This window comes from Manduca sexta, unplaced genomic scaffold, assembly GCF_014839805.1.
Source record: "Manduca sexta isolate Smith_Timp_Sample1 unplaced genomic scaffold, JHU_Msex_v1.0 HiC_scaffold_2131, whole genome shotgun sequence".
In the NCBI taxonomy this organism is placed as follows: Eukaryota; Metazoa; Arthropoda; class Insecta; order Lepidoptera; family Sphingidae; genus Manduca; species Manduca sexta.
Window position 1 is genome coordinate 1 of NW_023593065.1, and position 15,947 is coordinate 15,947.

Here is a 15,947-nt window from a genome sequence, read left to right on the forward strand (position 1 = left end):
CTTTGGGTGATGCCGTGATGAGACAATGTGGGTATATTATATAAAACATACTTTCTACATAAATGCAGATATACTTCTATGAAATATATACTTAATATGGAAATATCATGATTATTGTAATCTCATGTATCTTAATATAAATTAAATTATATTAACATACATAAAACACAGTTCTTAATAATACCTAAACACGCACCGAATCTTAATAAAATGTGTGCAAAATGCATATGTTTGGACACCTTCGAATTCTCTCAGTAATCATTATGGCTTTGGCAAGAGTGGTACTGTTCAGGTAAGATATTGAATATTTTGTCCACGAACATGTGACTGTTTTCTCTTCTCTTAACAATTTTTTCATTGTGTTTATCTTTTGTATTGTAGATAAATTAAAAAGTATTGATATCAGTGCAATTATTATGTGTATTTTCTTGTTCAGTGGATTTGTAATGTAAGTTAGGGTTTATTTTATTTATTATATTTTATGTCAAATATAAAATGCAATGATAAAATATCTTTAGTTATATAAGCGACTTTATTTAAGTAATAATTAAATATTATCATGCATTCCTTGACTTATCATAAGCGCAACTATGTTTGCCTACGTGATTAATAAAGAATTTTCCTTTTTGCATTTATTTGGATTAAGCAATCGATTTATGTCTTGATATCTGCTAATTTGTCAGTTTTAATCCCTTTTAGATTAATCAAATGATTTGTAGTTGAGATCATAACTTACGCGTCAATTGCAATACATATAAATGTATATTTTCCTTCTATTGAAAATGGAAACGTAAAATTTAATTAACAAACCATAACAGTAATATCTATGATTTAAATAAAACTATTTTTCGGTATTTATCGCGTTTATATTATAATTGTATCCCGATGTATCAATTAATAAAATATATTTTGTCTGCTTTTACACTATTACTAGTGGTAGGTTTATGTATCCGACCGGATAATGACCAGTACAGGTGTAAAACCGGCCGTAGTGGCCACACACGTTCCTGAATCAGCTCGCTTTCGAACAAGCCTGCATATTATGTCCAATTACGAGAAATTATTACTACATTACCGACGGTCATGTTCAGTAAAGTTCATCCTGAGCCTGTATAAAGAAAATTCAAATTTTATATTATAGTTAGTAACCATAAAAATATGTATATAATATAATATAAAAAATCAGCCCAGTATTATATACTGTCCTATTGTTGGGCACGGGCCTCCTCTACTACTGAGAGGGATTAGGTCAGTTCGAAATTCCTATAGATACTGAGGTATGCAGGTTTCCTCACGATGTTTTCCTTCGCCGTTAAAGCAAACGATAATTCACAAAGAATACACACATAATTTTAGAAAAGTCAGAGTTGTGCGCCTCTTGGGTTTCGAACCGGCATTCGTCTCGGCAGCCCGTTCCAAACCAACTAGGATATAGTCGCTTTTGTGAAAAAAATATTATAGATAACACAAATTGTCAAATTGTAAGGAATGGCCGCGGCCTCGAGAGACAAGGTCATTGCTTTATAGAAGCTGGACTAAAAAGTATTTACTTTGTTTAGTTTTCTGATATACAGTGCTTAGTGTAAAGCTACGAAAATACACATGTTTTGTAACATTATGCGGAGTTATGTAACACGAATACCCGAAGAGTACGCGACGATAGCCTAGTTGCGAGTGCAACTGTCGAGACGAATGTCCGCAGGTTCAAATTCCAAGGACACACACCTCTGACTTTTGCTAGAATTATGCGTGTATTCTTTGTGAATTATCGTTTGCTTTAACGGTGAAGGAAAACATCGTGAGGAAACCTGCATACCTAAGAAGTTCTCTATAGGAGTTTTGAGGGTGTGTGAAGTCTATCAATCCGTACTAGGCCAGCGTAGTGGACTAAGGCCTAATCCCTCTCAGTAGTAGAAGAGGCCTGTGAGCAACAGTGGAATAGTATATATTACGGGGCTGATATTATTATTTATATTTATTATATATAACACAAAGTGTTGCTCGTGAACTCGCTCGCATAAACTGTATTTGTCGCGACAGAGATCGTTAAATTACTGTAGCCCTCTATATCGCCATCTGTTTTCGCACCATCTACTCTTTAAAAATCAAATAAAAATCGGTAACTCATTACCGGGACAATAAGATGCCTATGTTAATTCAGGGCATGATATACCCGTGTGTCTAATTTCATTCAAATCCGTTTAGTGGTGAATACGTTTACTTGTAACGAACATCTGTAGGTGGTTTTTTTTTACAAATATTCACATTTATTAGTATATTATTAGTATATTAGTATTTAGGTAGTTAAAAGTAAGATTTTCTCTACTATAAGTTATAATATTTGTGACATTTATTTTTAGTTTTCTTTGTGATAAGGCTTTGTTTCGGAATAAATACGAATTAAATCTTCTTATTTTCTTTCATGTTAGTAAACTAACGCAATTTACAATTGTTCTGTGTTTTAAACCGACTTTAAAATACTAGTTAAGCTCGATAAATATATGAACAAATATACGAAAACAATTTTTGATTGTTATTAGGCGCCGTTTCTGAAATAGCTAACCAGTATATAAGTAATGTACAATTATTAATTTTTTTATACCTAATGGTTTTAGAAAGCGGTATAAATTTTATATATTTTTTTTTAATTATACTTCTACTCATATTATGAGTGTCGAAGTTTGTATATAATGTATCTACGGATTTGTTGGAAAGGGAGACTGAGTCTTATTTTGACATATAAAAGTTATTTTTCCTGAAAAAGTATAGTGAAAAGGACTGCCTCGGTGGCGTAGTTGTACTTGCGCGGCAACCATGCTCTGACGTCCCGGCTTTAAATACCAATTCAGTCTCATACCGAATTTTCTGCTCAGTATTAGCCCAGAGCTTGGAATTTTGCCCTTATGGTATTATGGGAAGGAACACATTTAGCGAAAAGTGGGTGTCCTGGACACCTTTGCCTACACGTTTAGAGTAAAGGCATGTTGTGTGTTTTTTATGGGAATATTTTTCACACCGTCATCAACAGTTAGCGTTATGTGATGATCAAAGATAGATTACCTTATCTCTTTATCATTGCAATCACTAAGCGGAAAATACTGCATTATTTTATCTAATGTCTGTTCTACCTTCTGGTTGTTCTCTCGATTCCTTCAGGTAATCTTCGTATGTAATTCAAATAAATTCCAATTGCGTAATCGTACTTACGACTGAATACAAAGCTTGAACAGGCTGCATAGGAATTAGATCGTAAATCAATTTACATTTGACAATAAATTCTTTAGCTTCTCAAATAAAAAATGCTTTAATAACTGTATGGGTGGCGGCGATAGCCTAATTGGATGTGGAACGGACTGCCGAGACGAATGTTCGCAGGTTCAATTTCCAAAGGCACACACCATTGACTTTACAAAAAACTATGTGTGTATGTTTTGTGAATTGCCGCTTGATTTAACAGTGAAGGAAAACAATGTAAGGAAACCTGCATACCTGAGAAGTTCTCTATAGGGATTTTGAGGGTGTGTGAAATCTACCTATCCGTACTACGTACCTACCTACTCCTCTGCTACCATCTAAATAGCAGAGGAGGCCTGTACCCACCAATGGGACAGTATGTCATACAGGGCTGATATCATTTGTTAAATAGTCATAAAACCTCTCTTTCTATACCGATACAGCCATCAAGCCGTTCTTCGAATTGCAAAAAGACGGATTCGCCACCATCGTTGGAGCAAGACGCCCTGTCTACATTTTTATTGTATTTACTCCATTTTTCCTGAGGCAGGAAAAACAGGGTATCTCTATAGTCCATTCAAATTAACATTTAAGTTAAGAAAAATTCGCATGGAGCTGGAAATTGGTATAGACGTTAAATGTGTGATTTACCAATAAAATGTCTAAAGCTCCCATCGATCCTATATGTGCAAAAAAAATATTCAAGGTCAAAAAACCGTTTTTTCCCGTTTTTCTCTGACCCGGAGGTATTATCGTAAAAATAGGTCTGACAAAAGTTGTAGAAAATGCAATTCTCTACAACAATTGATCTTTTTTTCGTACGAGTACGTACCTTTCGCGAGATATCACGATCTTAAAAGTTGAAAAACATATTACATATTTTGCGCTCATGCGATGGTTACTTAATCTACCGTGAAATAGCAAAATAAAAATGTAACATACTTCATATTATCATGATTTGTACGTTTTTAATGCGCATATCAGCATATTTCTATAAATATGTAATTTTGTATCTGTGACATCTTATCATACGGACATCATCACTACATAGTATAAAACAAAGTCGCTTTCTCTGTCCCTATCTATGTATGCTTAAATTTTGTAACACAAATTTGGTCCTGAAGTCCTGTCTATAACTACACTGTCTGCCTTTGGTTTAACTATAGTACTTTGTGATAGTGGTGTCATTTTCCTGGTGTAGATAATGCCATCCACGATGCCGCGCCCTTTTTTTTTTTTTTTTTTGTTTTCGCGGAGAAAGTGCCTTATGACTACCGCCCAGCCTTCGGGGGGGGGGCGACTGAGCGGTTATGTTGGGGTCACCGTGCCTTACGGCGTTGAGCCACCCGGATTTGATCTTGACCTTCGGGTGACCGCGGGGCCGAGTCCCTAACCTATATACACGCACGGCATACCAACTAAAACTCCGCGGTGGCCGTCTTCGGCGCATTAGGGACGACTGTGGGCTTCCTCTGACTGAAATGTTTAAGTTTTCGTCCGCAGTCGTCGCTGCGCGGTGCCGCCTGTTGCGGCCCGTCTCCTATGGGGGCTCAAAGCCCCCGCGTAACCGAAGGACGCTCTCGGCGTCAACGGCAGCATAGAGGCCTACCTTCCACGCTGCCGTCCATCTCGGGGTCATCACAATGTGCGAGATGTGCACAACGTACACTAAGGGCGGACGGCCCCCAGCCGCCCGCCGACGACCCCCCGATGGCCCCTATTAGTCGCCTTTTACGACAGGCAGGGGATACCGTGGTGGAATTCTCCAAACGCCCCCATTCCACAGGGCGGACGATGATGCGCCCTACCAATTCCCCTAACCGTTTAAAGATCGAGTGTACTATCTTCCGCATGTGTTTTAGTTCTGTCAATACTAAATATAAAACATACATAGTTTGTCGGTTCAAAACAATATTTTATAATCTTGAAAAGTGAAAGCCTGTGAAGGCATACGTACGGAGCGATATGATTGTGAAATTACGACCAAGCAAAATACGGCTACAATAAGTGTACACTGACACCACAGTAAAAAATCTAAGGCTTACCAGTGAAATCTTCGCTGAATAATGGTCTACGTCATCGCAGATGGTATCTCTTCGAAGTTGAAAACCGCAGAAAAATCTCCGAAATCGTCTCGGATGCCTTAATTGTCGTCTTTACTAAAAGCTTTTGTTGTCTCATAAGAATAGTGTTACGGGAATCATCGAGTTAAAAAGGCTTAGTTCTCAGGTTAAGATACGTTTTTACGACTTTTTGCCTGATATAAGAACTAAGACAGGTCATGATAAAGTATCTATTGTGTGTTTGCATCCACGATAAAGTTTGAGCTGACCTCACACGAGAGTGGGTTTAAGATAACCATTGAGCTGTGGAAGAGTACGCCAGAATACGTGTTCCCTCTTTACTACAACTTAGGGTCGTTCAAGAAGAGCGTGAAGAAGCAATTAAGCAGGCCGGCATAACTGAGCCGACCATCCTAGGATGTTTACATATTGCCGGTCGACATGTTTTTGGGTTTCTCTTCATTTATCATTAGATGCAGTGCCACTTTGTATTACCATGGATAAAAAAGGATAGCAGATAAAGGAGATATTATCGAAGATCGCTTACGAAATGAAATTCCTTTGAAGCAGCGATAGACGCTCCCTTACATAAACAGTATATTCCAGTTTGGTGGGAGCTGTGGCATGCTTCCAGGACCTGGACTTTCCACCAGGGTTCCAGTTTGGAGCCGCATCATCATCATACCAGACAGAAGGTGCCTGGAATACCAGTGGTAAGAATCATTTAGACTTGGTTGTATCTTCTCTCGAAACTTTAATAGGTGAACTTGCAAGTCCCTGGGATATGAGTTACACTTGGTTTTGCTATTTTATTCTTGTTAATTATATTTATTAATGCAAATCTAACTACCTTCAAACTAGAGTCTGACAAAATTAATTATGATCTGATCTGTATCTTTTGATTCATTAATTTAAATAATTGAATGAGGAAATGATGTAATCTCACGGTTGATGTACACAAGGATTGCCAATCCATAGTTAATTATAACACCAAGTGTTTGATAGTTCTTTTAACATTACTTCTACTTGTAATATCATAAGAATCGTTTCATATAAGCCAGCTGTCTATTGAATGGTCCATTAAGATTTTTTTAACGTCTTCCCATAGATATTTATTAATGCCTTAATAAGTTAGTAAAAATAATAATAATAAACATTTATTGCACACAATTTAATAACATAGTTTTGACAAATACTAATTAAAAAACAATAAATAAAAATAATAGGTGGCAACGTTGAGTGCATTGTTCCGAATGTAGTGGTTTGTTTGCAAATGGATCTATTCAGTAAGATGCCGCGAGCTGGCCGTAACGCACTGATCTTCCATAGATCCATCAGGCGATGAGAACGCGCGGACGTATTGTGTAGCAACTTGTGGAACTATGTGTACATATGTCTTCAGATAAATCGGAAAGCATATGGGATCGATTTGTGCACGAAAAGCCGCATTTAATTGGCGATGGGTCCACCGGAGACATAGCCTGCGACTCCTACCATCTCTGGAGGCGTGACATAGAAATAGTCTCGGAGCTTGGGCTGCACTTCTACCGCTTCTCCATCTCCTGACGCGGCTGGTGCCGAACGGGTTCGCCACTCACATCAGCGAGGACGGACGCACTTACTACGACAACTTGATCAACGGACTCCTGGAGAGCGGTGTCGAGCCCATGGTGACGCTGTACCACTGGGAACTGCCGCAGAAACTGCAGGATTTGGGTGATTTCATTATTATTATCATATTTTTATATGACCAAATTAAGTTTAATTTAGAATGCTGTAAGAAAAGGAATCTATTGAATATGTTTATTGAATGAATTGACTTCAGTATTAAACCACCATTATATATTATAATGTGATCAGCTCCTTTATCAAATTACAATTAATATTTATAACACTCAACTATACTTCCAGGCGGCTGGACAAACCCCCTTATCGTGGACTGGTTCGGAGACTACGCGCGCGTGGTCTACTCTCTCTTTGGAGACAGGGTCAAGACCTTCCTCACTATCAACGAGCCCCTAGTAATGTGTGACTTGCCGTACAACACCGGTACTCTCGCGCCAGGCATCGTGGATGTCGTCGCTACCTATATGTGTAACAAGAACGTACTGCTGGCCCACGCGAAAGCTTGGAGGATTTACGACGAAGAGTTCAGGTCGAAGTACCATGGTTAGTTTAGAGCTACTCTATCGGACTAAGATCTGTTGGACCAATATCGTATACATCGCCTCTGAGGTTGGGTGGAAGTGGTAATTGCATTTTCCCCTCAAAAAAAGAAAGAAAAAATTGTGTTTACTTCAGCTGCGTAGCAATTGCTAATTCATTGTTAACTGGTGTAAAGTGTCTGTAGCCTTCTAATAATGGTGTCAGGAACAATGCTGCTTACTCTTAGGTGGTAATGGAAGTTGATAATAAATGTATATCCTGCATGATTCATGTTTTTCTAATTTCAGGTGAAGTGTCCATCACTAACCAGCTACTGTGGTTCGAAGCAGCCACTCCTGAAGATGAAGAGTTGGCTGAACACGCTAGGGAGTGGATGGTATCATTTTTGACTACCCTGCAAATGTCTTATTGCTACGCTATACTCAAGTTACCACAGTAAATAATTAAAGTGATTGTCTTCAGGCAGGTCGGTACTCGCACGCCATCTTTTCCGCGGAGGGTGGCTGGCCGCCTGTCGTAGAGAAAGCAATGGCGGAGGATAGCAAGAAGAAGGGATACCCCAGGTCGACCCTCCCCGCCTTCACTAAAGAGGAAATTGAGTTTGTAAGAGGTAAGCAAGAATAATCTTTGACAACTGAGAATCACGACAATGTTACGTCTTGTCTGATCCGCCGCATTTCGTTTAGCCAAGTAGCAGTAATTTGAACTAAATGTAATAGAGCTAAGCTATAGCTTTAGGAGTAGTTTAGGGTCAGGCAAGAGCAGGATTGGCTTTATCTAGCTTTTTTTAGGTCCCAAATATATCACAGTGCCCTGTAGTCTTGGACATATTCTTTAAGACCAGCCCGCTTCATCCTAAAGACACTAAGGATTTCGCGGGTATCTAGAAGCTTTCGCTACCAAGGATCAGAGAGTACTCTGAACTTTGATGCCTAGAGTGACCGCACCGTTCGCTCTATGGGCGGGCCAGTCCTGGGTAAGGGTAGACGAAACCCAACCTAAAAACGTCTTCGCCCACCCTAGAAAAAGTTTGCGCTTACAGGGGCCTCGTATGCTGCAAGCCTTCCGTTAGGCGACCTTTTTTTGTTTCTGCTCCCGTCAGCTGCCCAATCTATATTTTAATTATGCGACTAAAAACGGTAGCATAAAAGGTGCGCCAAAATGTAACTTGATAAATAAGTATCCGGAGATTTACAAAAATAATTGTCTTTCGTAAAAGCCTTGGCCTCCGGAGAGGATTTCTTGACTCCTTAGCAAAGCCCCTATAAGGGTTTTGTGTCCCGGCTTACATCTCAAATTCGTGGCAACTCTGCTTCAGGAACGTTTGATTTCTACGCGGTCAACCACTATTCATCTCGGCTGGTGCGGAAAGCAAAAGAAGGCGAGGAGCTCCACCCGTACCCTTTGGGAGACATTCCAGAGCTGGCCGCTAAGCTAGAACCTCATCCTCATTGGAGACCAACAGCAACAGCCATATTTTGGGTAATTCAGTAAAAAACCAGTAATGTTTTTCACTAAACCTGTTAAAATAAATTCCACTTTAGAGATCCTTCTTAGATTTTATGTTATAATTAAGCATGTATCGTTACCTTCAATTGCAGAGACAATTATTGTTTAATTGTTTTGATAGAGTTGGTATAACATAAGATAACTATTTATCGAAACGGCCCTAGATGATTTGCATACAAAACCTTGCAAAATCATATTTTTCTGCCATCATTAATCTAGTTCTCCAATTCGTCAGGTCAGTCTCAACCATGAGTTACTGTATTACTTAATCAGAGTTATTGAAACACCGTCTTAAATTAACGATCGTTAAAATTATTCCGTCCTGAAAACTTTTTGTAACTATGCACGATGCTTAGAAAATTGGATGCATCAATGCCATACAGTATTAATTTTTCCTTCATTTTAGCTGTATCCTGAAGGTCTGCATCATCAGCTAGTGTGGCTGAAGAAACGGTACGGCGACATCAGATTCGTTATCACAGAGAATGGGGTTGCTACTCCTGCTGGACGGAACGATATGGACAGAATAGAATATTATACAGAGTATTTAAAGCAGGTTGGTGATAAAACTAGTTTTTTTTTATCCTGGTATAGCATAGATTTCGGTGAAGTCTTCAGAACTCATAAGAGAGTTATTAATAAATACTATTTCTTTCTGCACACATAAGTAAAGTTTAGTGGTCTGAAGGTGAAATGATGACAGTGGTACATTAACTGCAGAGTTTTTGCACTATTTTTTGTAACATGTATGCGCGTAGGGAGTTTTTTGTCCAACAATAACTACAAAGAGGCCATTATTTCAACAAAATAAATCAATAATATTAGAGAAAATATATTTACATGAGTGGGCGCGCACGAAGCAAATCTATTTATTTATTTATTAAATATAATCTTACAGGAGTTACACCCAATGCGATTATATTTAAATTGTCATATAGCCAATTCAGATACAGATAGTTATGTATAGTTATTTCATATAGTCGATACATTAATAGTTAGAGTTTCTATAGCTACCCTTATGAATTTCCCCAGTGTACAATTAAAAATTATTATTATTGCCGACTTATGACACTTAATGGTAACAACTTGCATCTCCTGCGGCCTCTTGAGCACTGATCGAGTTCAATCTCTTGGGCTCTGTGGCGTACTTTGGGATAGGCCTATGTCCAGCACAATATTTTAATAAATACAGCCATTTTTTATCTGGGGCGGCAAAATGCTGATAATGGTTAGAAGAGTTGGACAAATAACTTGTATTTCCAGGTCCTTCTAGCCATTAAAGAGGGGGTGAACGTGACAGGCTACACGGCGTGGTGCCTCATGGACAACTTCGAGTGGTCGGACGGGTACAAAACTAAGATGGGCCTGTACGAGGTGGACTTCTCCTCGCCCGAGCGGACGCGCACGCAGAAAGCATCCGCGCGCTTCTACAAGAACCTCATACAGAAACACTCACTCAACTTCAAAGTGTATGCCGATGAGTTATGATTGAGTTTAGAATAACACTGTTATTAAATGATATTATTTGAGTTGGGATCGACATTAGTAAGATATATTTGCATTTATTAGTATAATGTACAGAGCTCAGTTAATAAACGTATAATGACATAAAACTTTCTAAACAAATGTAATAATGTGTTTTATTTATTTACATCAACGCTTTAATATTTTTAAAATTTTAATGGTTTGGCTGCAGGCACGAATTTAAGCCTTTTATCCCTAAATCAGTGTTGCTAACTTAGTAAATTTACCATAAAATCCTCTCTTTCTGTGGAAACATTGGCTTTAGTGATTGGTGGTCTTAGCTAATTAGTTTTAAGGCGATACCTCAAGGTCCATTTTCATACATTTTGTTTCACCTTTAATCTGGGTAACTAAACAAGTATTGGCAAGTAAAGAATTTAAATTCACGTCTAGTTAGTGATTAGTTCTCGCAGTTGAAAGAAAAACGTAAAAATAATTAATAATCATGGATATTTCGGCCTTTAAAATTTCGTCGAAATTTTGGAATACAAAATAGGTATTTTTATAAGTGTAATTTAATATGCTTATTGTTAGAAGTTTTCGGAGTTTTATAATGTAAGTTGGTGTATATTTATTTATATGGATAAAAAAATAGGTATTTTTATGTGTTACCTACTGTAATTTAATGTGGGTATTGTTAGAAGTTTTTGGAGTTTGTTTTTTGTGTCTATTTATTTATATGAATTCTGCAATCGATAAAAGTGGCTTACTGGAAGTGGAATGGTCTCTCGAGACGAATTCCCGCTGGTTTAAAACCCAAGGCACGCACCTCTGACTTTTGTAAAGTTATATATGTATTCTTTGAGAATTACGTTTCCTTTAACGATAATGCATACCTGGAAGTTCTCTATAGGAACTTACTGGTTACGTAAAGTCTATCAATCCTCACTAGGCCAGCGTAGTGGACCCAAAAAGGGGATATCTTATATGTTCAAATATAGCTTTCCAAAATGGAATCTAACGTAGCCGCCCTAGAAACTCCCGCTGCTACTAACAAAATCACTACATTCCAGCTTGGTGGGAGTTGTGGGATGCGTCCAGGACCTGAACTTCCCGCCAGGCTTCAAGTTTGGAGCCGCATCGTCATCGTACCAGGTGGAAGGCGCCTGGAATATTAGTGGTGAGAATGAATATATTGGGACGCACACAAACATTTATAACAAGAAGAAAGAACATTTATTAGAATAAGGGTACAAAAAAAAAAGAAAGAAAAAAGTAGTGGGTTCGGGTAACGAGCGTCCCACGATACTGCGATACGATACGATACTGCCGAAAAGGTTCAGCACTAATTGCCAGGAAAGGTGTCTCTGGCGCTGGTTTTCAAGTAGAACCTTCACCTAATCGATAGTGACATAAATAAAAGAAGAATAAAATGTAATAAATAAAAATATAGATAATACAGAGGGGAAAAAAGAAAAATAGATATGTACTATAAGTGAATAAATAAGGTTAGGCATATATCAATACTATAATATTGCATGGGCAGCCTTTGCGCCTTTAAATAACGAAACTTTCAATTCAATTCAATTTATTGCACTCCACAATTGTTAAAATATAGGTTTTACAAATTAAGGAAAGTACATAATCGTGGACCCCTGCAGGGCACGGCAACATAGAAAAGAGAGAGAAACTTCTCCTTCAATAAAAAGTGTTGTTCAAAGAAATTATTAATTTGATTCTTCTTGAACTACTAATCTAAAAAAATAAAAATAAAAATAATAATAAAAAAAGCAATGTTTATAGTAAGAAGTAAATAAGTAGTGTACAAATGTATTATTATGACATGCATTTAAATTTAATGTAATTGTATTTTTTTAAATGAGCTGATTCAGAATTACTTATAATTATTTTAAAGTACGAAGTCAAAGTTAGAATTGACAACATTTCAAAATGTAAACGTGCCTAAAACAAAAATACTATAAATTATTTATATATGTACATGTTATTATTATTTAGTGGCTGACCTTGGAAATGCGTGGGACAAGTGCACTGACATGGGTGCTCGGGGACTCCGTTAATCCCGACAGCCTTAAAGTGGGTGCAGAGCATGCAGGACCACAAACAGAGATCCTTAAAATAATATTTTTGCAGGCAGGATCATTTTGATATTGCGTTAATAAATTAAACAATACTTTCCATCTTTAATATAACAATGTACAATACGTTATTTAGACCGTGAAATGTTAAGGTGGTAGCTCAAGGTCCATTTTCATACATTTTGTTTCGGCTTTAATCTGGGTAACTAAACAAGTATTGGCAAGTAAAGAATTTAAATTCACGTCTAGTTAGTGATTAGTTCTCGCAGTTGAAGAAAAATGTAAAAATAATTAATAATCATGGATATTTCTGCCTTTAAAATTTCGTCATATTAAATTTTAAAGGCCGAAATATCCATGATTATTAATTATTTTACGTTTTTCTTCAACTGCGAGAACTAATCACTAACTAGACGTGAATTTAAATTCTTTACTTGCCAATACTTGTTTAGTTACCCAGATTAAAGCCGAAACAAAATGTATGAAAATGGACCTTGAGCTACCACCTTAAGGAAACTCAAATCTTTTACCTTAAGTGTACGGGGAATTTGATACCGTTTATTTGTAATATAAAAAGCTGTATTATCAAGAATTCACCAGGCATTAAATGAAATAATGTGTTCGCGATCAGAATAATTAATTCGCCATTATCTCCGTCTAGAGTCTACTTCGAAAAACGAAATCCGTAGTTTCGGATGACGGATCGTACATTTTGTTACTACGAAGTGTTACGGATTCGATGACGGATTCGAAAACGGATCCGTAATCGGATTTTGACACTTATGACATTTTACTTTCGTCGACCGCACTACGAAAACCCATTTGACATAAAATACATCGTTTCTTCGTTCGGATCTTAGCGTCAATTTTACGAAAGCTCTAAGCCTTTCGTTTGATTTTCGTTTGGTACTCCAGAGGTTTTAAAATTGCTCAATAACTCCTGTGTGAAGAATTGTTGCGATAGGAAAGTGCTGGGCGAACTTGGAAGCGTCTCTAACTGCGTAAAACCTCCGTAACATGGAATTTGTAAGAGCTTATAGGACTTTGCCACCCCTTTTTGGAAACCATCTGCGAGGATATAGTTGTGTATAGTACACTAATTCCTCCAAAGAACATATACGGGGAATTGATACTACCACTAAGGTAAGCTACAGAAGAAATATTACTTTCTACCTTTCTCAAGAACCTAGCTGGTATTAGTATTGTAGTATTCTTAACGTCTAAATGATCTTGTTTTTGTTTTTTGATGCATTGTACTAAAATGTATATAATAATTTTCTAATTTCATATTTTGACTGCACTACATTTTTATTCCAGGAGTTGTTAGGGAGCTGTGGAACTAAGTGTAGATGGGTCCATGGCCCAGCAAACAGTCTCTGAGTGCCTCAGGCAAGTGTCTGAGTCAGCCTCATATATTGACTAAATTTATAAAATTTCCACAAAACCGACAAGAAAGGACTCTTATTAAAGAACAGTGAGTTAATAAATATTAATCATTCTTAGAAAGTACCTAAGTATCATCCACATAGCATTAGCCTTTAATTTAAAATAAATTTAAACACTTTATTTACCTAGGTTAAACAAGCCATTAATAATTTCTCATTTTTCATAAATATGTATTTCCAGGCAAATGTATGTGGGTGCATTGACTGCACCCATATAACCATTAGAAAACTTATGAATTTTATGCCATCCTTTGTACAAAGTGCCTATGACTGAGTTTATTAGACTTTAAACATAATATGTTTTCTTGTTTCAGAATCAAATAATTAAACAACTACTAACTCGCTAGAGCTGCCATAACCAACACTGCATCACGCATGGAAGATTAACTACCAAATATATGTTTTCGGAAAATAAAACATTATTACAATCATTTTTATATTTGTTTTTATTTTTTTTATTCATTTCTTTTAACTCTCTCCAGTACTTCTTTTTTCAGTTCAGTCAATGCGAAGGACCCGATTAGAGGTCCGCCTGTGTCGCTGGGTGCACTCGTCGTACTCTCCTTGAAACTGTTAGGTGGAATCATAAGAAAAATGTTAATTATTTATTGTAAACATCCTAACACAGGCTACATAAATATATGGCTTCTTATTCCTACTGGGATGAAAAATAATAAAATTCATAGAAAGATTGAATAAATTTTACCATAAAAACCCTTGTGTATATCGATGGGCAAAACTAATGATTTCTTTAATAGATCAAACCAAAAATTTACTTGTTATTACAGAATAACTGCCTTTACAATGAAAAAGATCATTTGTTTAAAGCGAGTAAATAACATTTTAATAATAAACTTACCAATACAATAAATAATTTTACTTGTAAATTACAATTCCAATTTGTTGTGATTTTCGCCAATCAACTTGTCAATGTCCATCAATTGTCAAAAATTCTAATATTCCACAGATTAAAACATAATGCAATAAGACCGTAGATTGCATAATCAGTAAAAATATTTATTATTTTGTCATTTATAAACATTTAGAGTTATGAAATAATAGATATATTGCAGAAAACCTAATTAGACATCCAATTTATATGTTTTTACAAGAATGACATGATAGGTAAAAATTACGTTTTTGAAGATACACATCTCTAATCCGACACAATATTTTCATTCGAACGATTGTTTATGGTTCCGAAAGTAACGATGACGGATCCGAAGTAATTTGGTAGTAGGGTTAAATCCGAAGTTCGTCGTTTCTTCGTTTCGGAACGACGTTTCGATGTTCGTTTTCGAAGTAGGGCCTCAGACAAAACAAATAAATTAGGTATTGTAGTGAGGAATGCGCTAAAGAAAAAATTAAATTATTTAAATTTAAAAGTTAAAGATAAAACAAAACAGTTTTTATTCAACAAATCACACTTTACTATTGATGGTAAGTGATGGAGGCTAATTCCATTCGTTATTATAAGCGAATTTAAAGTTGTTTAAACAGTTCAAAATTTGACGAGGAGCGCAGAATCGAATGAACTTGAGATGTATTAATTCGCCTTCCATAGATTTACTATATACCTATCTAAGAATAAATTCATTTGTTAATCGCTGTAGAAGTAAGCTGTACCTATAGTTTACTACTGGTTGGTCTTTCATATGTGAGAGTCCGCCTGGGTAGGTATCACCGCAATGTCTATTTCTGCCGCCAAGCAGCAGCGTGTAGTAACTGTTGTGTTTCGGTTTGTAAAACATTGTAGCCAGTGTAACTACTGGACATAATAAGACAACATCTCATGTCTCAGGATGGCGAGCGCAGTGGAATACCAAAAAATATTTTGTAATTCAAGGTGTTGGATGGTGTTTCTACTGTTTATCATGCCAAACATGCGACAGTAAAGGAGTAGGATTGTGCGCAAATGTGATGACGCGTGTTTAAAAATATCATGAAATTTGCGTGATCTAATTTACGGA

The 15,947-nt window shown here is 36.7% G+C and overlaps 1 protein-coding gene and 1 long non-coding RNA gene across 2 annotated transcripts; both read left to right on the top strand.

The window, feature by feature from the left end:
• The first annotated feature begins 216 nt into the window (after window positions 1-216).
• LOC115444576 (myrosinase 1) lies at window positions 217-10,603 on the top strand. The gene is given in 10 exon segments (XM_030170403.2): window positions 217-292; window positions 5,904-6,010; window positions 6,700-6,858; window positions 6,861-7,013; window positions 7,209-7,466; window positions 7,751-7,839; window positions 7,926-8,073; window positions 8,782-8,945; window positions 9,379-9,528; window positions 10,236-10,603. Coding segments are annotated over 10 exon segments (1,524 nt in total). The 5' UTR covers window positions 217-221; the 3' UTR covers window positions 10,461-10,603.
• A 2,970-nt stretch (window positions 10,604-13,573) lies between these two features.
• On the top strand, window positions 13,574-14,399 carry LOC119191931. The gene is made up of 3 exons (XR_005113559.1): window positions 13,574-13,675; window positions 13,850-14,006; window positions 14,292-14,399. It is a non-coding gene; the product is annotated as an uncharacterized LOC119191931 (long non-coding RNA).
• The last annotated feature ends 1,548 nt before the right edge of the window (window positions 14,400-15,947 follow it).